Source organism: Sciurus carolinensis, chromosome 12, assembly GCF_902686445.1.
Source record: "Sciurus carolinensis chromosome 12, mSciCar1.2, whole genome shotgun sequence".
Classification (NCBI taxonomy): domain Eukaryota; kingdom Metazoa; phylum Chordata; class Mammalia; order Rodentia; family Sciuridae; genus Sciurus; species Sciurus carolinensis.
Genome location: NC_062224.1, coordinates 104,626,669 through 104,650,489, shown reverse-complemented (window position 1 = coordinate 104,650,489; position 23,821 = coordinate 104,626,669). Strand labels below are relative to the sequence as shown.

General features: G+C 43.9%; 1 protein-coding gene across 2 annotated transcripts; it reads left to right on the top strand.

The window, feature by feature from the left end:
- The first annotated feature begins 4,575 nt into the window (after positions 1 to 4,575).
- On the top strand, positions 4,576 to 23,237 carry LOC124962201 (major histocompatibility complex class I-related gene protein). 2 transcript variants are annotated; one of them, XM_047521385.1, is made up of 6 exons: positions 4,576 to 4,741; positions 15,927 to 16,187; positions 16,858 to 17,133; positions 19,816 to 20,004; positions 20,663 to 20,767; positions 22,064 to 23,237. In XM_047521385.1, the coding sequence occupies exons 1-6, from the start codon at positions 4,687 to 4,689 to the stop codon at positions 22,120 to 22,122; spliced, it is 945 nt and encodes a 314-aa protein (XP_047377341.1). In that variant the 5' UTR covers positions 4,576 to 4,686; the 3' UTR covers positions 22,123 to 23,237. The 2 variants fall into 2 exon arrangements, with proteins under 2 accessions (XP_047377341.1, XP_047377340.1); XM_047521384.1 differs by having other exon boundaries at positions 19,729 to 20,004.
- Positions 23,238 to 23,821: the final 584 nt, after the last annotated feature.

The following is a 23,821-nucleotide window of genomic DNA, read 5'->3' as shown; positions in this document are numbered from 1 at the left end:
TGGGTTACCAGGGTAAGCACTAGCCAGAACTCATCCAACTGTGACACTGAAATTCTGTTCATGTTGCGGAAGGGGACTGACACCCCAGCTTTTCTGTTGAGTCATGAAAGGGCATCTAGCATTACCTCTGGGTGGGTCTCCAAACGAGATAGAAATTTGAGGATAAAGGGAGAGATACTGAGGCTCAAAGGAAGTGCCCATAAATCATTGTAATGCAGGAAACATCCATGAACCATTGAAATGCAGAAAGCACACATGAACAATTCCCTCTTGACACATGCCCTTGTGAAATGAGGACAACATACAAGTGCAGGGAAAGCCAGGATGGAATTGTGTAGCTCCACCCGGCCCCATCTCCAGTCCAGACCCCAGCATCATCCCACACCACACACGGAGGTGTTGCCACCTCTCCCTCTAGAGCTTGTCTACCCGCGTTCTCTCCTGAATGCTACTCCTTATTTTACCCCAAAGGCCTCTCTCTCTGAGATTGCCCCCTTTCTCCCTTAAATATACATCTACTTTCCTAAATAAACCTCTGTCTATGCCTTTGACTGGCACTTGCTGAATTCTTTTCCATCCTATATGCCAAAACCCCCACTGGTCCCAAGTTAAGTTTCCCTTTCTCTCTGGGAACTCCTCAGACCCTTCCTAGGAGACATCTCTTCTTCTGTGACACCAAATTAGGAGAGTGAGTGATGGAAGGAACTTTCTAGGGCCCAGCAAGGTATCCTGTGATGAAATAAGGAGCTAATAATGTGGAGAATCAGCCCAGGTGGCCAGGCTACAGAGTGGGAATCTTTTTATGATTTGCTTATTTCACTTAGCCTAATGTCCTCAAGGTACATCCATGTTGTAGGTTATTGCAGAATTTCTCTTTTAAGGCTGAATGATACTCCATTGCAGACATGTATCATCTCACTTGTCCATGCATCTATCCAGGGACACTTGGATTGCTCTCACCTTTTGGCGCTCATGAATAAGGGTGCTATGAACACAGTTGCACACATGTCTCCAAAAACTGCTTGTAGCTGTTTCAAATACATGCAGTACCTAGAAGTGGAATCACTGAATTATATGGTAATTCCTTTTGTAATTTTTTAAATAACTGTTTTCCATAGTGGTTGCACCATTTTACATTTCTACTAAAAAAATTTGGCAACTTTTTACAATGAAATGTTTTCTTGAATAATCAGGAACACAAAAGTGAAAAAGAAAAGAATTCATAAAAGAGAAGTTAAAAAGTCAAGAGACTGCATATGAAAAAGAACATAGAAGTTAGCTGTTTTAAATCCTTTTTGGAATAAAGCAAGTTAGGAATAACAATTGAACAGATATTGTGAGTATTAAAAAGTGAAAATGTGCTTTTGGAATTCAGTGGCTCTCTTGGCAGTGAATTTGAACCTTTGGAGGAAGAACATGTACAGCCTTGACAATCCTTTATGAATATGTCCATATACAGGAAAGGAAAACCACAAACTTTCTCAGTACTTGAATAACAGATAGTAATACTTGATTGCTGGCATTTTGCTTCTACACACTGGGCATACTAAGTGCTAAGTGATGCCTTTGCATTATCTTCAGAAGGGGTTCCAGAATTTTCAGGTGGAGTAGGTTCTAGATTGTAATTTGGTTGCACAGCAGGCTAGGGGCTTGGATTGAGGTTGCAGACAGAACCACTGTCTTTTCTTAGATAATAGGTTATTTAGGATGGCTCCAGAGAACTAACCACAATCATATATGTGTAGTAGTAGGCTCTAAAGACCTAAGAGGTGACCAGTCACCTCTTGGTTCTACCACAACTGATTTCATTGAATCTTCACAACCAACTCGTTAGGGAGATACTGTTATTTCCCCATTTTCTACAGGAGAAATCCAAATGCAAGATTAATAGCTTGCCTGCAGTCATGTAGATGGAAAGTGGCAGAATGAAAACAAATTTGTCTAACATCTGAGCCCAATCCTTTGGTACAGTATTCTATTGCCCATTTGTACAAGACTGCTCTGTCCTTGACCAAAAATTGGCAAAGGGATTTTACCTGCACATAGAGAATGGCATGGATCCAATTTACACACGTGCACGCACACACACACAGACTTTTCTGTTTTTGAGGAATTGTCCCATTTGCAAGTGAGTGTGATGCCTCAGAAGGTCTTAAAATATATACAATGAATCAGGTATTAAAAAGTCAAAGACAAAGGAATTTGTAGTGAATAAAGTAAGCACAGGCCACTTGAGAAGTGCAGCCTGAAATTCAAGGGCAGAGAGTTGCTCAGAGGTAGGGCTTGTTTTTCTCAAAGAGGATGCCAAGGACGCTGGCTACCTTGAGGGTCCCAGCTTAGTGAGGCAGTCTTCTTGTCCTTCAAGATCTTGATCCTGATTGAATCTTTTTATTTAAAACTTTAAAGAAGAGGAAAGCTATACCATAAAAGCACATACTTATCCTAGGAAATATCAACTTAAAAAAGAATTTACAAAATAGTATCAGGATGTAAAACTCCTCTTTAGGAATATGGAACCCCAAAAGTTGTGCTTATATACATACATGTATATTCACAGCAAAAGCACTGAAAAGACACACACTAAAATATACCAATGATGGTTTTATCTGAGTGACACACTCTACTCTGATTTTTTTGTGTATTTTCCAGATTGAATTTATTAATTAGAAATTAGAATGAAATGACTTAAAAACGAGAGACATAATCACCATACTTTTTTTTTTTTCAGTACTGGGAATTGAACCCAGGGCTTCATGCATGCTAAACTAAGTATTACCGCTGAGCTATATCCCCAGCCCCTATATCTCCTTTCAAATAGTACAATATGCATTTGGGAGACAAGATATTAACAGTAATTGAAAGGGAAACAAACTGGCATAGAACTCCAGCACTGTGGAGAGACATGTGGGGGTCTCTAAGAGGGGCACATGGGTGCCCATATGTGTGAGGGAAGAGCAAAGGAAGAAAGAAATACTGATCAGAGGGGAAGGGCAAGGAGGTGCTTAGAGGTTGCCAAATGTTAATTTCATTATTATGGTTTCTTTTTGTCTTTTGGAAAAAGGAAGACCCTAGTTTCCTCTTACTGCTGTAAAAAAATCACCGTAAAGTAGTGACCTAAAACAACACACGTTTACTCTTTTTTTATAGAATTTTATTTTATTTGTTTATTTACTTATTTATGTGGTGCTGAGGATCAAACCCAGTGCCTCACACATGCTAGGCAAGCGCTCTACGCCTGAGCCAGGGCCCCAGCCCCACCCAACCTTTACTCTTCTACAGCTTTGGCGGCTGAAGTTCTGCAACTAGATCTTATGGGCTAAATATTGAAATGTCGGTGGCTGGATTCCCACTGAGGCTCCTGGGGAGAATCTTTTCCTGCTCTTTTCCAGTTCTCAAGGCAGTCTGCTTTCTTTGGTTCACGTCCCCTTTTCAGTAATGGCATCCCTCCAACCTCTGCTTCCTTCCTCACATCTCTGACTCTGACCCTCTTGCCTCCCTCCCTTGTGGTTACACCAGAGCCCCTAGATAATCCAGGATAATCTCCCCATCCCAAAATCCTTAATTTAATCACAGCTGCAAAGCCCCTTTTGCTATGGAAGGTAGCATATTCACAAGATCTGGGATTAGGATGGGAACATCTTTGGGGCAGTGCATCACTCAGCCTGCAGAAGGGTTTGCAAAACAATATGTTTGGTTCCACTACTTCTCAAGTGCATTGCAAACAGAACCTCATGAAATCCTTCAACAACCCTGTGAAATACGTGCTGGGATTTGCTTTTCAAATCAAAGACACCAAGCAATTTGGGATACTGCCAAAGTCAAGAGCTGGGATGCAGACTGGATACAAACCCAGGTCCCGGAGCCCTAGCTCCAGTCTCGCCTGCCTCTCCATTCTTCTCTCCCATTCACCTCTACTTCCTCTTTCCTGTCTAGGCCTGTTCCCCAGCTTCTTGGACCAGCTTCAGCTGTTGTTTTCCAACTTGTCATGTGCTCCTGATGACAGTGTAGTCACAGCTTGATCCTGGGGATTGCTGATGGAGCAAGCCAAGTGGCCACCCTTAGAAGTCTCTTAAGCCTTTTCCTTGCCCTTTTCAAAAAGGATTTTTGGAGCCTACTATGCTGGGTACAACAGCATCAGGGAACACAGACTTAAGCTAAAAACTATGGGACACTTTGAGTGACACACTTTCTCAGACATATGGACTATAGCATTGCAGGCAGCTAAAGAAGGAGTTCCAAAATCTGGGAACTTGTGACTTTCTCATTGATCCTTGGGTACAATTTAAATCCAGGGAAGTGGCAAAGGCAGCCACTTGAGTTCCCTGGTAACCGTGTACTATTAACCTCTGTTTCCCTATGCCTTGCACAAAACGGTGCTTGATAAATATTTAAAAGTTGGGAAAGGGTGAAGACCCGACACACCAAAAGGAGCAAGCAATGTCTGAAACCCACAAAGGGTTAAAAATTAAGGCATTAATTTGTCTGCCTCTATTCTACCTAGCAACTGATGATGCTTTCTGTTTCCCCCTGTTCTTATTGGCAGAGGGCCCTGGGTGCTGTTCAGTTGCTAAATTACCCAATACAGCCTGGAGTTTAGGTTCTCTAAAGGAGACAGGATCGACAGGGACCCATCACTGTTTTGGTTAAAAGAATCAATCGGAAAGAAAAGGACTTTACTGGTGGCCGATGGTGCTCCTGTTGCCTCTTATCACTGTATTCGTGGTGAGGCACAGTCATGCCCGTGAGTATCCGAATCCTCTGAGGTGGGCTTTGCTTCCTAAAACTTGTGGTGAGAAAGGAAGAAGCGAGGGGCAGAAATGTACGTGCATTTCACTTAGGACTTGAAGGGGCAGTGGATGCTGAACAGTTGTCTGCATATGTTTTAGGGTTTTGATGTCACCACCTTCTGAGTTTTGGCAACCCAAACTGGAAAGTCCTTCCTGGTAGCTGCCTCACTTTCCTCAGAGCTGCCTCCCTTCTTTTCTGCTCATATCCTTTAACCTGTGTTTCTCCTCTTCTCTAACTTAGTGGATCTCATGGGGTTGCAGTCGGAGTTCCAGGGGCATTGGACAGTGTTCACAGGTGTCGTTGTCCTCCTCCCCACAAGCCCTGCCTGTAACTCGAGATCCAAGACAGATAAAAACGCACTCTGGGTTTGTTTACTGGGCATAGAAAACATTGATCCATTAATCGAGGAAGAGATTTTCATTGTTTAGGGGACTCATGTCACTGGGAAGCAGAAGCCTTCTGTTGCCCCCAATACAGGAGAGGGCCCTCGGGTGACAGGAAGCACCAGACTTTCTCTGCCCTAAGCAACGGCTCTCCAGGCTAAGTGCTGGCACTTCCGGGGGAGGGAGGTGGAAGGGGATCCGGAACTCAGACTTGGCCCCCACCCCAGTTGGTGGTGATGAAGCTGTCAGGAAGGAGTTCTTTCAAGTCATCTGTGTATGGATTCTACAAATACTGATTGATGACCTACTGTGTGCTAGGCACTTTGGGGGCTATAACAGCAAACAAGACAGATATAGTCTCCGCTTCTTTGAAAATGTAATCCAGGCAGTCTCATCATTTAAGTCAGAAATGGAAAACATTGGGGGTGAGGGTAAGAGACAGAAGATGGGAAGAGGAAGAGAGAAAGGAGTTTAAGGGTGATATTTCTAGAACTTAAGAAGTTGATATATTATCTACATACACTCCTCGAGGAACTCTCCAATAACATAGAACAATGTTCCTTAAACAAATTATCCCATTTTGATGTTCTCATGTGTTCTTTTGGTGCTCTAAGAAATATCTTCACTTAAAGATAAGGGCCTGGTGCTGTGGTGCATGCCTGTTATCCCAGCTACTCGGGAGGCTGAGGCAGGAGGACCAGCAAGTTCAAGGCCAGTCTGGGCAACTTAGATGGAAAAAAAAAAAGGCCTTGTTTTTTTCTGTAGGCCTGGAGAGATGGACTAAACTTATGGAGTGAGCCGTCTGAATTGTACACAGGTCTTCTTTTAGTCCAGGCTTTTCCACAATACTGTGATGCTCCTGGGTGTGAACACTCAGCACTTGGGTACTTGGTGGAAAGGAAAATGAAATGAGCAAGTCATGAAGGGTGGGGGAGGTCCCTGCACGCTGGTTATTCTCCTTTTGACTCCTTAGATTCCTTCCTTCTCTGTCCTGCTAGTGTCCTGGAGGTGACTGCATCATCACCCAGGCTCTCTCACTGGCTGACTTCTGTGTGGGCTTGCCAGTGCAAGACGTTGAGAGTGGAGAGACCAGAGTGGGAGGAAAGAGAGGGCGAGATGTGTCTCTCGTACGCCTTCCCCTTTCTCCGATCCTTCCCAGCGCAGTTTACCTGAATGGCGCTTCGTGAGGGTTCCAGCTCCCACTGGGCTGTGGTAACTCGACCTGCTCTTCTGATTTCTTCAACTCCAGAGTGGTAATGGCTTCCCATCGATGCTAACTGTTGTTCCCTAGCCTTACCCATACCTGTATAAGGTGTCTCTTCATTAAGGTTCCTTAATGGGGTCCATCTGGGGTGAAGGCCATTTCCTGCCAGGAACCTGAATATTCCTGAGCTTTAAGGGTTATTAAAGGGAGGGGACATGGGGTTACGAGAAGAGACTTGGCCTACCTGACGTTTGTGTCCACTGCTAGCCCTGAATAAGTGCTACTATTCCATGGATAGATGGGGAAACACAGAGAGCAGACACCACAGCGTGTGGGGTCACAACTCTAGGAAAGGTCAAAATAACTCCCTTATCACTTCAGTGTGTTACTCTCAGCAACTCCACAACCTTCGGGTGACTATTTCTTGCTTCGTGTTCTCCTAGCTCTTGTTCACAGTTCTGTGATTTTTCTGTTTCTAAACTCTTCCTTGTGAGGCTGTCCTTAAAGCAGCGAGAGAGAGAGTCTCACTTTTCTCTTATTTCCCGTGGCCCTACCTAGTGTCCAGTCGGAACTTAATAGATACTTCCAGGGTAAATTTTTTTTTTTTTTTTTTTTTTTGCGGTGCTGGGGATTGAACCCAGGGCCTTGTGCTTGCAAGGCAAGCACTCTACCAACTGAGCTATCTCCCCAGCCCATTCCAGGGTGAATTTTATGTTTAAAAAAAAAAGTCCCTAAGAAATTGAAGTTATCTGACTGTGGGTCGTAGAGAGCTTGAGCAGCAATAATGACTGAAAATTCAAACCAGTGGTTTGCTGTGGTTGCAGAACTGGTATTTTAAAAAGGTATTTCAAGCTTTTACAACTCATCTTGTTCTTCATGTCAGCCTGTGTGAAACTGTGAACCAGCGATGTGGGTGGATGTAATAGGCCGGGGGCATGCACGGGATTTCTCTTGCATAGCCACGTGTGGTTTGTGTGTTTCATCCTGACACAACCAAGGTCGGCCTCTTGATATTACTCAAAAATTTATGGATGTATTAATCTACTGCATCAATGCTCTTCATGAATGATGGAGTCCTTGAGAGACAAGGACTGATTGTGAAGAAGTCCCCTACGCTGCCAACAGGGCTAGTGTCAGAAGACAGACTTGTAGATTATCTGCTCAGAAATGACCTTGAGTTCAAAGAGTTAACATGAGAAAATACGGGCATTTGCTATAGACTTTATTAGACTTCAGTCTGTTTCCATGGAGCTGTTGCCAAGGCACATGCAATAGAAATGTCTCCAAGACAATATTGCGCTCCCCTAAGGCCCTCTTCTTGGTTGACATTGAATCTATCTAAATCTGAGAAATTTGACTAATTCATAGGTTTTTCCTTTTCACCAGTTGGACTACCTGTTTATTTTCCCTTGACCTCAATCCTCTTATTCCAGGGGATTGCCAAGAATTGGAGGAAGGAGCCTAGATTAAAGGTCAAACACATAACTCTTTAAGCACTTCTATTTTATGAAGCCTGAATTGAGACAGATTGCAAAGTACATTCTTTCTGACACCTGAATTTATATTTATTAGGGAAAACTTTTCAAGAGTATACATAACAAATCACATTTTGTTACAACTTCAGTGGATCACTTAAAAAGCATAAGGTTTATAAAATTAGGATTCTTCTGGGAAATAAGAGATGGATGGTCATCATTGTACCCAGAGGGTACAGAGAAAAAACTAGCAGAACTCCTTCATTCATTCTCCAAAGCTCTACAGTGCACACAGTGTCCCTCCAACATGCAAGGACTTGGGCTTACTCTGCTGTCTGGAAGGTTCTTTTCCCATGGCTTCCTCCCTCTCTCTATTCACATCTCTGCTCAAATGTCACCTGCTCAGAGAGGCCTTTCCCGGTCCTTCTATCTAAGCTATCAACAGTCCCTGCATTCTCTTTTCTCTGCTTTGTTTTCTTTAGAGCTTTTATCACCACCTGATCTTATTATATTCTATATTTGTATATTTTCAATATTCTTTCTAGAAAGTAGCTCAGAGGGCTGGGACTTGGATTTGTTCATTGCTGTGTCCTTAGCAGTTAGAACTGTGCTTGCTGGAAATTCAGAAAACAATAAGACCTTCATGAAATAATGTGCTGCTAACCTTGGAAAGAGCAGCCTCAGGCCCGGCGTGTAATCCCAGCTAGGAGGAGGCTGAGGCAGGAGGATCACCAGAGTTCAAGGCCAACCCCGGCAACTAAGTGAGACTCTGTCTCAAAATAAAAACATAGAAGAGCTGGGAGTGTAATTCAGTAGTAATAGAGCACTGAAGGCCTGGGGTTTGCTCCCCAGTTCTAAAATTAAAGACAAAACAAAACAGTAGCCTACAAAAAGTAACTGAGAAGCCAAACTGCTACATTTAGCACTTATAGGCTCCCAATAAATTCCTGTTATTAGACAAGTTGTTCAGAGAGGGGACTGGCAGTTCCTGCTGCTTGGAGAGCCATCCACATCACTGCATTACTTGAGAAGTGTCCAAAGATTCTCTTAACTAAAAATATCACCATCCACTTCTCCCCCACATTCCCGCCATGCCTGAAATTCCAGAGTAGTTCCCAGGAATCGTAATCATTTTGACCTTATTAAGGCATTGGTCTCCTTGGGAGGGACAACAAATAAATTGGACTCTGTTGACTTGGTGTACAGTCAGGACCCACTGCCACCTGTAGGGAAAGCCTGGAGCCTGGGCCCCAGGGACTGGGAGATCAGAGACAGCGAGTCCTCCTTGACACCAGGGGGCGGGAGAGAGCAGTGATGATTGGGGGGCAAGGGCAGAAGCCTGAGGGGAAGCACCCCTGACACACCCTCTAGTGTGGGTTGGGTGGCCTAAGGCAGAAGGGCTTCCCATTTGAGAGCTCAGATTGTGATTTCCAGTTCCTGCATTTATGGACTCTGAGGATGATCTCAGGCAATTTACTGAAATCTCTCTGCACACATTTTCCATCTGTGGAATGGAGTTTTAAGACCTACCTCAAAAGGTTATGTAAAGAGTAAATACAACCCATGTTCGTCAAGGGCTTGGAATGCTACCTAATACTTGGTACTTGCTCAATAAATAAATACAGTTTTGATGTTTGTGATTAAGATGCAGCTGCCCATGGTGACTCATTGAAGGCCGCCGGATCTGCCACCTCCTCCTGGGAGCTTTTCCCTGTGATCACTTCATAGGAGAGCAGGGTCTCTGTCCTCTGAGCAGTGGGAGCACTCCAGGGTACCTGTCTAGTGGCATTTGCTGTGTGTTTTACTGCACTGCATTTGTTTATGTCATGTGTTTAGTTTCCCAACAATACCACAAATTCCTGGAGGAAAGAGCTGGTATCTGATTGTTTTCCTCTTCCTCACACGCCTCACAATTCCTCAGATCTGGTAGATAGTCGATAAATGTAAATTGCCCCTGGGGATGAATACCTGATACCACTTGATCAATTATTTTATAATTCAGTGATTCTTGCACAGATTTTTGTAAAAATGGCCAATCGGCTACTTTACAAATCCAAGGGACATAATTTAGGACTATAAAGTGGCCGTCACACTGGTGTGGGAGCTGTCTGGTTGTGTTGGTCAGGCTCTCCAGCAATGTCTATCAGCAGCTAATGGGACAGGACAGCAAATGCCCTTTGAGAAGCAGCTTGGCTGGCCTGGCCTGGACAGAAGACCAAACTAAATCAGAGATTTCAGCTCAATCAGTAAGCTGATGCTGATAATATGTTCATGAAAAGGAAAGATAACCCAATTTCTTAAGTATCAGGTCAAGAAGACAACTCAGAAGATTAGACCTAATTGTATGAAATTTTTGTGGGGTCATGTTAGTCTTTTCAAGCGATTTGGCCTTCATAGTGATGTTAGAAATTTGAACATCCGGGCAACATATGTTGGTAGGATGTAAATTATCACAACGTCTAACATACAGTGAGGGAGAGGATAACGTGGACTTTTCCCAATCTTTTCTGATCTGAGTTACTGACTTCACATCTGTCAATTGACATCCCATTGCAGCAAAGTAACATTTTGGAAGTCAAACTAAGGAGTAAGTGTGACTTGTACCTGTGGAGCCACCAGATGGTAACAGGGCCCATGGCTGTGATGTCCTGGAGCAGAGTCACACAGGCTGCATGAGAGGTGGGCAGGCGGCCTGGCAGACGGAGTCCAGCCGTTAGGGGCTGAGCAGCCTTTGAAGTCAAGGCTGGCTGGTGGAGAACAACTGCTCCCAAACCAGGAACTGGACTGAGATTGAGGCCGAAAAAAGACCAGGGTAGTGAATTTATTTCTATCTACCTCTTTTAATTCTATGTAGTGCAAACATTTACAAATTTATATTTTTATAAGAAACTAAGTACTATAGTTTGGATGAGACTGGATGTTCCCCAAACACCCATTTGTTAAATAAAGACTTGGTATCCAGGGTAGTGCTAGTGGAAGACAGTGGAACTCTCAAGAGCGTGGACCTAGTGAGAGGTCTTCTTGTCATGGAGGGCATCCCCCCAAAAGGGGACTGTGGGATCCAGTCCTTTTCTCTCTTTTTGTTCCTTGGCTCTTGATGTAAGCAGGTTTTCTTTACAGTGAACTCCTTCCATGATGTACTGCCTCTTCACAGGCCCCAAAACAACAGCACCATGGACTGAAACCTCCAAAACTGAGACCCAATTAAACCTTTTCTTTTTATAAGTTATCTCAGGTATTTTGTTATAGTGATGAACTAACATAGTAAGATTACTTGAATTGAAAATATTGTATTGGGAGATATTAGGAAACATAATAAATCTTCCCATCATTAAAATAATGCCTCAAGTTGTTAGTACTTCTTTTTGCTTATTGGCAAAAAGAATGTCGACCCAGATATCATTACGAGAATTCCAGAGTCCAGGAGAAGTTCTACAACAGTCCAACTTAGCTTGGTAACCCAACTCTTCCCCCAACACCTTCCTCCTTCTCCTTTCTCCATTCTTTTCTTAGAATCTGCTTTCAATGAAGGTTTTTCTTATGAATAACTGTGGAAATGGTTCCTTCCTCTTTCTTTCCCCTTCACTGTCTCAGCTGTAACCATGGCTTTCTTCCTGCTTCCAAAACGGGCCAGGTTGCTCTTTCCTCAGGTCCTTTGATGGTCCCTCCTGCCTGGACTGCTGTTTCCAGATACCAGGCAGCCTTCTTCATTCTCTGAAGGCCTATGCTCAGAAGTCGCCTTTGGGGAGAACTTCCTGTCTCAGATTGTGTTGCCCATTCTCTTTGCAGCTTTATTTTTCTCCATCACACTTAAAATATATATATATATATGTATATATGTATTATATATATATATATATCTTTCACTTACATAGTCTGCCTTCCTCCCCTTCCACCCACCAGAGAGTAGACTGTGTGGGCTGACATTTTTATCTGCTTTGTTTGGTGTGTGCTCAGGGCCTAAGAGACTTGCCAGGTACTCACTTTCTGTTGAATATATAAATGGATATTAAGAAAGTGTGAGAACTAACGCTCATGACTTGTTCTCCCTTTGGCCTCCCACTTTGAACAGTTGTACCTCCAGAGTAGCCGCAAAATCTTTCCAGATGTGGAGAAACAGGGCTGCTTCAAAAGCAGTAGCAGGCTCAAGCATAGCCACATTTTGCAGATTCCAGATCAGATATCAATTGGATTTCCACTCGGTTCCCTATGCACTAGCCTTCCCTTGAATGAAAAGTATTTTAAAACTTTAAGTTCCAGGATAAATACATTCATATTCATTTCAGCATCTTTAATTATTCCAAAGCAGAGGAATAAAGTGCTTCACCAACAATTTGATCTTCCAAGTACTTACCAGTTTCCTACCATGTGCCAAGCTCCCTGTGCTAGACCTTGTAGGAAATGCAAAGGAAAAGAGTTAAGTCCCAATTCTTAAAAGCCTTAGGATAGAGAAGTAGGTAAAGATAAGCAGCATAGAAGGCAGACTATGATAACTGTTGGCTTTTTGATAGGATTCGTGCTTCTGCTTCAATCTTTGGCTCTTGTTTCTTAAGAGCCAACATTTTATGAAGAGAGACTCATGCCAGCCTAGAGGTTTCTGCTGTCTTTCTTTCCAACCCCAGCTCCATCCACCACAGGAAGAGAAAGGAGGAAGTAAGAGGTCACAGCAGTAAAAAGGGTCACTGGAGATCTTATACTGCCCACCCTGGGGAGAGACCGGCTTCCATCTTGCTCAGAATTGCTGCTGACATGCAGGATGAAGCCTTCTGGAAGGGAACCACCTACTGTGCAAATTGCCCATCCCAACTCCAGCAGCAGGGAGAGAGAGGCTCACACTGGCTTGACAGAACTGGCATAATCAGGAAGAAGGAGACTGGGAAGTCTGGTTCCATCTCAGAGCATCCCCAATCCTCTAGTAATTAACATAAGGGAACTCTGGTCTGAGGTTGGTTGATGCTCAAAATGATCCACACACTATGAATTCTTTCATAAACAGTGTGTTGGTCAGCTTTCCTTCACTATGACAAATACCTGAGGTAATCAACTTATAGAGAGAAAAGGTTTATTGTGGCTCATAATTTTAGAGGTTTTAGCTCATGATCAATTGGCCCTGTTGCTTTTTGGGCCGCTGGGGAGGCAGCAAATCATGGCAGGGGCACACTGTGGAGCAAGCTACCTATCTCATGAAAGCCAGGAAGCAAAGAGAAAGAAGAGTTAAGGGTCCCCATATCTCCTTGAAGAGCATGCCCCTGATGACCTAAGATCTCCCTCTAGACCCCACCGCTTACAGGTTCTACCACCTCCCAATAATGACACACTGGGGACACATCCTTTAACCCCAGGGGCCTTTTGGGGGTGTTTAAGATCCAGATGATAGCAGGTGGTTGAGAGAAAACAAAAAGACCAAATTGCTTGCCCAGAAACTAACCCAACCATTTTGGGAGCCGATTTTTTAAAGTTTGGAATGTTTTTCTTAACGATATGTTTAGAAATGAAGAAGGAATGAACATTGTTATACAATGTACTCAGCCTGGGGACTAGGAGCCTGACCTTGGTACCAGGTTCTCTGCAGTGACGAGGACCACACCAAAAGATCGGAGTGCTGGGGGAGTTCCCAAAGCAGATGACAAGGTGGAGTTGAGCAATCTGGAAAGACTTTGGGGAAGTGGTGTCTAGTGCAGTCATGGGACAGGCCAGAGAAGCCCCTGATGTTCCCACACTTCAGAAGCCTCATGCTGGCCCTCTCTTGTCCACGTCCCACTCCCAGAGCAGGGAGTCTGTGAGGTGAGGGGAGGTGTGACCCCATATCTGTGCCCCTCCCCTCCAGGCCACACGGGGTGTACCCAGAACCCCGAGCCCCCTGCCTGGCCACTTGGCCGTGTGGGTTGACAGAGGCCTCCTCACTTGTCCAGCATCTCCACCCTTTGGTGGAGTGTGCTGCTTGTGAGGCTTGCTGGACTAGAGGGGTGATCAAGGGGCTCATTTGTGGACAGAGCTTGAGTGAGAGAGCAGCAGGAGCATGTGAACGTGAGCACAAGGCCCTTGGCAGGGCCAGATGGAGCTAGAAGTGGGAAGAGAAGGAGGCGGGTCCCTGGTTGAGGACCAGGGGCCGGAGGACACAGGTCAGCTTTCTGTGCCACCACATTCAGGTCTAGAACTTCACAAAGTCTGAGATTTTAAAATTTGAGTTTGTCCATCAGGATCATATAAAGTGCCATCTCTAAAGGTCAGAGGGTAGGACATATTTAACAGTTTGCTTGATTTATTCTTCTTAAATATATGGATCTCTGGCTATGTGGATCTCCATTCGTCCTTTCTACTCTGCCACGCAATTGTCAGAGCTGGTCCCAGGAGTCTTTGGAAATGAGTTTTGATGACTGGGAAGGATTTATTTATTTTGTTTTTCTTCTATCTATCTATCTATCTATCTATCTATCTATCTATCTACTATCTATTTATTTTTGGTACCAGGGATGAACCCAGGGGTGCTTAATCACTGAGTCACATTCGCAGGCCTTTTTTATTTTTTATATTGAGACAGGGTCTTGCTGAGTTGCTTAGGACCTCACTAAGTTGCTGAGGCTGGCTTTGAACTCAAGATCCTCCTGCCTCAGCCTCCCAAGTCACTGGGAGGCATGCGCCACCACACCCAGCACTGGGAAGCATTTTGGTTGGGCAGATGGTGGGAGGTAGCAAGAGGAAAGGCTGAGGTGGGTGTTTCCTGACAACAGCAAGTGGAGCTCAGTGCCTTCTGTCTGCCAGCTCTTAGGCACAGCAAGGCATGGCATGGCACGGAGGACCTTGACCTTCTCGGCTGGGCTCTGCTTACCTCCCAGGCCCCTCTGTGATGCTGTGCACAGCTGTCTGAGGCTCTCTGGTTCCCAGAGCACACCTTGCTCTCTTAGACTTACTGACTACAGGCATGGTCTCCCCTGTTCCCACTTCTCTCCCTTCTGTCCCTCCCTGTCCCTTTGCCTGCTTACCTCCTACCTGTCCCAAGATGTCCCTTAAGACGGTGACTTCTCTGGAAAGTCTCCCCTGAGGTTGCACAAAGCACAGACCCCAGGCCAGCAGGTACTGCACCACTTTGAAACCACCTTGTCTGTCTCCAGTAGACCGTGACCTTGGAAGAACTGAGTTCAGTGACAGCGCCTCCTTTCAGCTGACTTTTAACCCTTAGCTGTGACTGTAATCCTTATAGTGATATTTAGCCAGAAGGAAAGCTAGAAAAAGAATAAGAAAATGGATATCTGAGGGTGATTTGGTATAACAGGAAAAGCATAGTGCTTTTAAAAAAACAAATTTTTTTAGGGTTAGGGAGGGGGGCAAGAATGGAGGAAGGAAGGACTGTATAGAGGGAAAAGAGGGGTGGGAAGGGTAGGGGGAAAGGGAAAAAATAACAGAATGAATCAAACAACATTACCGTATGTAAATTTATGATTACACAAATGGTATGCCTTTACTCCATGTACCCCATTTGTTTACAATAAAAAATAAAATTAAATTAAAAAAATAAAAATAAAAATTAAAAAACAAAACAAAACAAAACAAAACAAAAAAAAACAAATTTTTTTCTCAGAAGGCTTAAGTCCTTATGGAGGATTTCCCTCTGCCTAACCTGATGTGTGTGCTGCATGCATGTGTGTGGAATCAGGGGTCCTTCTCAATCCACCTGGGGCTTGGTTGGTAAAACAAGGAATTGGGGTATCATGGTTTTCTGATCTCCTTGGGGCTCCCTCGGGTGCAGCCCCCTGGAAACCCCAACAAGTGGTGTTGGGCCTTCCCCCACTAGAACAGCATATTATCCTTTGCTTCCAAGTTCAGGTTACTTAAAAAATTTCATCCTAAGATTCCAAACCTGACCAAGAAAGGTTCCAAGTCATGGCTAGAGCTCTAAAGGGCTTTCCAGGTCCTACTTCCCAGAATTCTAGAATTCTCTAAGAGGAAATAGCATCTGGGGCCCATAAGTCACGGATGCCACTGAGTGTGGAGCCCCGGTGGGGAGTCAGTGAAATATAGTGTGTGGCCTCGAGTTCTCTGGGACTCTCAATGTCTTTCTTCCTTGCCTCCTGCCAGGGACACACTCTCTGAGGTATTTTCGCCTGGGCCTTTCGGATCCTGGCCATGGGGTTCCCGAGTTTATCTCAGTTGGGTATGTGGACTCACACCCCATCACCACATACGACAGTGTCACTCGGCAGAAGGAGCCGCGGGCCCCATGGATGGCAGAGAACCTGTCGCCTGATCACTGGGAGAGGTACACCCAGCTGCTCAGGGGCTGGCAGCAGATGTTCAAGGTGGAGCTGAGGCACCTGCAGAGGCACTACAATCACTCAGGTGTGACTGCGTGGAGATGAACGAGCTCCCTCACTGGTCCCCTCCCAGCAGAGAGGCCCTGGGCTGCCGGGGGCCAATGTGAGCATTTGGTGACTTGCACCCTCTATGGCTTTTGGTTGATGGAGTTCAATGCCTACCATCTGTCCTATGCACCTTCCAAATTGTCCTCTTCCCCAGTAACCCTTCATCACCTGTCCCTCCCAACCCCGTCTCATTGCCATCTAGCCTTCTGATGTGTCTTCTCCTCTCCCTTCTACATTTTGCCCACTGTGTCTCTTTTCCTGGTGGCCAGGCTCAGCCATTTGCTTGCTTATGCATGACTTACTACATTAACTTTCCCGGAGATATTTCTGGTTTCTGCCTGTCTTTCTCCTTCACTGCACTCATAATAGCCACAAAGTTTACTAACTAATCATTCCCAAGGTAGGCTAACTCCCCAGGGCAGGAGTTATCACGTTGCTTTGGCATGCAGTTGGTATTCCCCACGTACCTGTTGATGGGTGGGCTTATGTAACAGCAACCTCCTGAAGACCCAGCAGTGCCTTCCAGGCCTGTGGGGTGGTGTAAACCAGAGCAGAGGATGCTTCCAATCATGCTCCAGTCACATCACCTGAAAGCCCCCTCTGCCCTGTGTCTGCCCTTTCATGCTTGTGTGTGTGTGTGTGTCCAGGGCTTCACACTTACCAGAGAATGATTGGCTGTGAATTGCTAGAGGATGGAAGCACCACGGGATTTCTCCAGTATGCATATGACGGTCAGGATTTCATCATCTTCAATAAAGACACCCTCTCCTGGATTGCTGTGGATAATGTGGCCCACATCACCAAACGGGCATGGGAGGCCAATCCGCATGAGTTACAATATCAAAAGAACTGGCTCGAAGAAGAATGCATTGCCTGGCTAAAGAGATTCCTGGAGTATGGCAAAGATACCCTGCTAAGAACAGGTAAAAAGAGAATTCCCTGCAAAATTGGTTTTATAACTAACTTTCTATGTAGGTAACATTCACCCTGTGCTGAAATCTGTCACTGTTACTGCACTATTGAGATATGTAACTCCCTCTGAGAACTTTCCCTAGTTATTTTTTTAGCAGCATCTTGACAAAATTGAGCAATTACATTTGTCTCGACAGACTGGAGTACCTCCAAGGGCACCTTGTCTTGGGGGATCCAGTGAGGCAAATCTTTCCATCTCCTGTCATTGGTAAGTTGGAAGAGATTTTTGGAGGTGGGATGATTTTTACAAATTGTTCAAGAGTTAATGGCCCCCATAATCCCATTTTGAGTAAAAGATCTGAGTTTATGAAGAAGGCAACTGAGGGTCTTTGCTTTGCTGGAGGATTAATGCTGTAATTCCTTTCCCTAAAGAACTTTTCTTCTACCTCAAAGACATGATTCTATTGGTCGGCTTCTAGTTAATACAGAACTTTTCATGTATGATCTTATTCAAGATAAATTATGTCAGCACTGTGCTGCAGAAAACTCCTAGACACGATGTGCTCATTCCCACAGGAGTAATCTGCAGTGGAGGGACTTTCCTGGAGTCCCATGGAGGAGGTGTCTGGGCCTCAGTTAGGAGCAAGTGCTTCTGTCTAAAACCACAGACCTTGGAGGCAGATGAGGAGTTTGACTGGGACTCTCCCCCTCATTAGCTGAATGACAAACTTATTTAAAGTGACTCAAGCACAAAGAGGGAAGCTATCTGAGGGCAGGAATCAGGGCAGAGTGGGGTCTGAGGAGTCAAAACCAAGCTGTGAATGGCTTCCAGGCCAGAGCTCAGATCCCCATGGCTGCACCATTCCGAAAGAATGGGCGGCGCTCTCTCAGCATTAGCTACTTAAATAAATAAACCAACAAGTCACAGGAGTACTTTGAGGTCCCTGGTGCACTGGGCAGGGCCCAAGTCAGGGACTAGATCTGAGGGCCAGCAAAGAAAAAGTGACCAGTGCGAGCAGTTTGGACAATGGTTGCAGAGGGAATTTAGTTGGGTATTTGCTGGAGTAGGGTGCAATCGTCTTCCAAAATATGTTGTTGTTTGGCAGCAGGGGTTCCTGATGTTAGAAAAGGGGGAAGGCTAATCAATGCCAGACCAGCAAAGCAATAATCTTGAGTAAAATAAATAGTGTAATAATGCCTACCTCACAGAAATTGGTATGAAATAATGTATATGAAAACACTCTGTAAGCTGTGGAGCTCTGTCCACATATTAAATGTTATGATTGTTGCCTGACTGAGGAATGTCTGACAGCTTAGGATCTGGTTGAAATCCATGGCTAACCTAGGGTTATATATAGGATGCTTCATCACTGAGAGGGTTTCTGCCGAGGTTAGGCAGTGTGGGACTCTTCCTGACCTTGATGTGTGACCTTCCTAGCCTTTGACTGCAAACGCAGAGAACCTCCACTTGCCAGGCCTGCTTCACTGTGGAAAAGGTGGGGAACCTTGAGTATTGTTGCTACGGATTAGAATTGGATGGTTAATCCTCTGGCCTGAGGGGTGGTGTGGGAAGAGTGTGGGAAATTCAACCTCAAGGAACTGCTCCCCACTCCAAGTCTCTTCTCTATCTACCATCTGCGTCCTAAGGGGGTCTCAACCCATTTGGTCAATGCCTAGAAAAGAATTTCAGATTAATTTCTTATAGGAACTGTCAATAAACAGTCCCTCCTGATGGCATTTATATTTTATATGTAATGTTTGAAAGCCTTTTCTACATCTAAAAGTCATGCCTCAGGAAAAAGAAGGAATGTGTTGTTGAAGGCTCTTCCCTGTATCAGTAGTGGCAGATAATAAGTTGTGAATGAAGAGGTGAATTTTTGGAGTTGAGCAGAAAATCGGTCCTCCAGATGGTACAGGTGGTCTCTGTGTGGGTCTGTGACCTGGTTTTAGCCAGAAATGTTATGGGCAGCACCATCTGGAAAATTAAAAGTAGTTATGAGGAAGCAAAGTCACAAAGGACAATTCCTTGTTGTCACCACTGGAGCCCTTCTACAATTTCCATTTCTGTAGCCCTTTTGGGGACACAACTATGACATAAACTAATACATATGTTTGTATCTGATGACAGTCATCAAAGTGTCAACCTGAGCATACAGGCAATTTGAAGCCAAAGTGAGCTGAGACGCTTGTTACTTATTACCACTAAATATGGAATTGAGATCAAGGAATGTTGAGTTCCAATCTCCCATCTCTCATAGAATTATTTATCAGAAATAATCACTTACACATTTTATGGCTTGGTTTTCCTTGATACATAAAGGTATTTCAAAGGTTAACAGTAAGTAATCCCAACACATTTTCCAAATACTCAAAGCTACGTGACAGACTGTGACTCAATTCCACCTTCTTCATTTCCTAGCACACTGCCCTAATAGAAGTATACAATAAATAAGTTTGTTGTTGATGAACCTGGGTTCTGGGTTATTCTTGGTTTTAGATGTTTCCTGCAATGAAGAAAATTATTTGGAAAACCCAGTTGCCAAGTTTTAATGTTGTTTGCTCAGTATCCAGGACATTTCTATTTAACTATAGTTCTTCTCCCCTAGAGCCCCCACTGGTCAGAACAAGTCGCAAAGAAATTTTTCCAGGGATTACAACTCTCTTCTGCAGAGCTTATGGATTTTACCCTCCAGAAATTTCCATGATATGGATGAAAAATGGGGAAGAACTTATCCAAGAAGTGGATTATGGAGACATTCTTCCCAGCGGGGATGGAACCTATCAGACGTGGGTGTCAGTTGAACTGGATCTTCAGAGCAGGGACATTTACTCCTGCCATGTTGAGCACTGTGGCCTCCATGTGGTTCTTCAGGGCCCTCAGGGTAAGGACCAGGTGGTGGCTATCTGGAGGGTGAGAATAAGGAAAGAAGATGAGTGGGAAGCCATGCTGGCTTTCAGGGAGAGAGGGTGGATCACTGCCCAACCCACTGTGCTTTAGAATGGGTCTTTGAAGTCAGTGGTTCTCACACTGTGTGGTCCCAAGGCTCTTTTTGACTCTTACAAATCATTAGAGTTTTTAAAACCCCAGAGTTTTATTTATGTGTATTATACCTATTGCTATTTATTATTATAATCCAATTAAAAATTTTTAAAAATTAAACACCACAAGCACATAGTACATTAACCATCAGATTGATAACAAGTGACAGTAAAAAAAGTAGTGTTGGGCCGGGCACAGTGGTACATACCTGTAGTCCCAGCAAATTAGGAGGCTGAGGCAGGAGGATCACAGGTTCAAAGCCAGTTTCAGCAACTTAGCAGGACCCTGTCTCAAAATGAAAAATAGAAAGGGTTGGGGATGAAGTTCAGTGGTAGAGTGTCCCTGTACTGTACAATCCCCAGAACCATAAAATTTAAAAAGAAGAAGAAGAAGAAGAAGAAAAATAGATGGGATTTCTTGATGATCACAGGGACAAAAGTCCCTGAAGCTAATAGGAGGGAATGGACAGTTGTGGATTTTCCTCATTTGCTTGTTTGCAGAATCGGAATCCATCCTTTTGGTGATGAAAGCTGTCTTTGGGGCCATTGTCCTCACCATTGTTCTGACTGGAGTTGGCTTTCTGTTCTGGAGAAGAAGGTCCCAAGGTGAGAGGCATAGGGAAGAATTCTAGGGAGCTGGAGACAGTCTCTTGTCTACAACTCCTGAAGGTTTTGTTTTCTGTATCTGCCACTCTGAACTCCATTCAGAAATGGGTCCACCCTAGTTTGGGGATTGTAGAGGACCTGGGACAACTCCCACCACAAAGGGAATGCATACTGTGAATAATGCTTGCAAGGGGAGTGGTGTGTTTTTCTAGGTCGATGATCTGGTGATCTTGATTTGTCTTTCACCGGGCCATATTTTTATTATGAATTACTGTTGACTTCTGTGGGAATGTGGCCCTTTGTTTCCAAATTACAGTCATTTGTAGTTCTGACTTTGACAGTGATTTTTCTTTCCCAGTCATATGAAAATCCTTTTCCTTCTAAATTCATTTTTCATAACATGAACTGTGTAAGAGTGGATACCTTTGGAAAATGGGACTTGGAATAAGGAAAAGGGGAAGGAAGAAAAAGAGATTTATAGGTTCTTGACATTGAGGAAAGAATAAAATTACTGAGTATGCATGAAATTCCTGCTGTGTTCAAGGAACTGTACTGGCAGCTGGAAGAGAGCAATGAAAAGGACAGACATGATCCCTGCTGTCAGCCAGCCTCCACTGAACCTCATTGAAGGGCACCTCAGTACATCACAAAATGGCCTTTCTTGTTCATCTTCTTTCATGAGAATAATTATCATGTCTTGTGAGGTCATTTCCTACCTCGGGTTATACTAGTTGCTCAAGCTGATCACAGCAAATCTTGATCAGATTGCGATCATAGCTTAGAACCTAGGTGGGCCAGGGGCTTGGCTTTGCTTCACAGTCACAAACGTGGACCCAATTTAGGTGATGCTGTACCAAGGTTTGTTGTTAAATCCTAGTAAAACCAACCCCTTTACTAGAAAATCAACTTAGAGAATTAGTGGGTCATTACTATTTCCTTTATAAATAAGTACAGCACCTAATGCCAATAAATGATAGTCGCTAAAGAAAAAAAAAATTTTTTTTTTTTTTTTTTACAATTACATACCTCTATTAGGAATGATGCAGATTGAGTTCCTGCTTTTTATCTTATAAGTACCGCGCACTAACCGATTGCGCCACTGGAGCTCCCCTGCTTTTTATCTTGTGGACTTTATGAATTTGATTTAAAACTTGCCAAGTACTAAGAGAATCTTGACTAAGCGAATTATATAAACTGTCAATGCCTGCTTCTCAGGTTTTGCTGAACATTGTATACTTTATTTTTGAGTGTGAGGAAATGTACGTGTATCTGATCAAAAACTTCTTTTCCTTTCAGAGCAAAATGGAGTCATTTACATTTCTACACAGATCCAGGATTGCAGTTCTCCCTCCTAGGAACCACAGCCTCCTCTGTTTCTCCTGCTCTCAAGTCCAGTGATTGAGGCTCATGACCACACCTGCAACATGCCTGGGCATTATAGGTAGAAAGTAATTATGGTAGATAGATGGGAACCACTAACTTTTTTCTTTGTCTCTACAAGGACTGTCAGCATTTGGTCTCTCTTTTCTTTTTCTTTTTTCCCTTTCTTTATTTTTTTGGTGCTGGAGATTGAACCCAGGGCCCTGTGCATGTGAGGTAAACACTCTATTGACTGAGCTATATTCCCAGCCTAGCATTCAGTCTCTTTTGATGGACTCCTTTATCACATGTGGTTTTAAGTACAGCTTCTCTCATGATATCACACTTTCCTACATCCCATTTCTCAGTGATGATTCTCTGGGATTGGAGAATCTCAGAGCTGGAAGGAACCTTCACATCCAGGAAAGGAAATGTCTTTTACAATGCCTTAGACTCCAGCATCTACTCTCTGCCTAAACAGCATGTGAAGGCACGTCAATATATCACAAAATGCCCTTTCTCATCCATCTTCCTTCATGAGAGTACATGTGCAAGAACATTGAATATCATGGGCACCTAGACTGTGACCTTATGCATTGGTTAAGACAACCTCATGAGTGGCCACAAGTTTTAACAATAGCCTGATCATTTTATGCATATCCTGGCCTGAGAGAAAGCAAAAGTGCCCTGTTCTTCATGGTCTCTCTGCCTGGTAGTTTGGAATCTTGGAAATATGTCTGGTTGGATCTATGGCAGTAGCTTCACTCTTTCTGTCTTTTGAAAATTAAAACCAATACTCATCAGACATATTGTCACCTCCTGTGGAACTACAGAGACTTAGACCTAACTGCAATATTGGAATGCAAAATGACAGTATGCATGTCTCAGAAGAAGGTTCAATTCTTTTCTTTTTTTGCACATTGGGGATCAAACTTGGGACCTTGCACATGCTAGGCAAGCACTCTACTACTGAGCTATACTCTTAGCCCTAGAAAGTCCAATTCTTATTTCTGTCTCTCCTATACTGGTTTATTATAGCTGGGCTTGACTTTCCTTCATACATGTGCTCATTCTTTGTACATATGTGCTGGGAATAAAGAGAAATCCCTTTATGAGAATTAACATCTCATTGATTCTCCCCAACCCCCAAAGTCCTCACCTTATTTACCTCCTGTCCTGCTGTGTGTAGCCACTTGCCCTGGAGTTACCAATAACATACTTCTCTGTCCCACCTCTCTGACACTGCACGTGTCACTCCTGATCCTTACTTTCGTGGCCCCAACTTTGACAAGTGCCTTTGAACATGCACCTTAGGCTTCACCTCTGCTTTCCATTGGCCCTGACTATAACTTTAATCATCAGAGCCAGATATAAAAACACTCAGTGTGCCAACCTCTCAAAACCCGCCTTCAGGCCTACTCCATGCTCCACCGTCCCCACCTAATTTTATAGATTAAGCTCCCACTGTACATCGTTTTTTCAGTGCCTGTTGAGTTGTATAGGAGGACAGTTGTGTTTGTTTTGTTTTTAGTGTTGCCATGGGCAATCTCTATACCATCTTTTAAGTAGCCTTACACTTGCATCGAGAAGAGAATATGTATGAGTTTATTTCTGGAAGAATGGTTTCTTACAATCGGATTAGTTGGGATGTAATATATTTTCGGATGGGCACTTCAAGTGATTCAGGTGACAGAT

Excerpts from the sequence above, each read along its gene's own strand:
- LOC124962201 (XM_047521384.1), top strand. The coding sequence starts at position 4,687 with ATGGTGCTCCTGTTGCCTCTTATCACTGTATTCGTGGTGAGGCACAGT. Across the intron at positions 17,134-19,728 it reads AGATACCCTGCTAAGAACAG|AGCCCCCACTGGTCAGAACA; the intron begins GTAAAAAGAGAA and ends CTTCTCCCCTAG. Across the intron at positions 20,768-22,063 it reads CTGGAGAAGAAGGTCCCAAG|AGCAAAATGGAGTCATTTAC; the intron begins GTGAGAGGCATA and ends TTTTCCTTTCAG.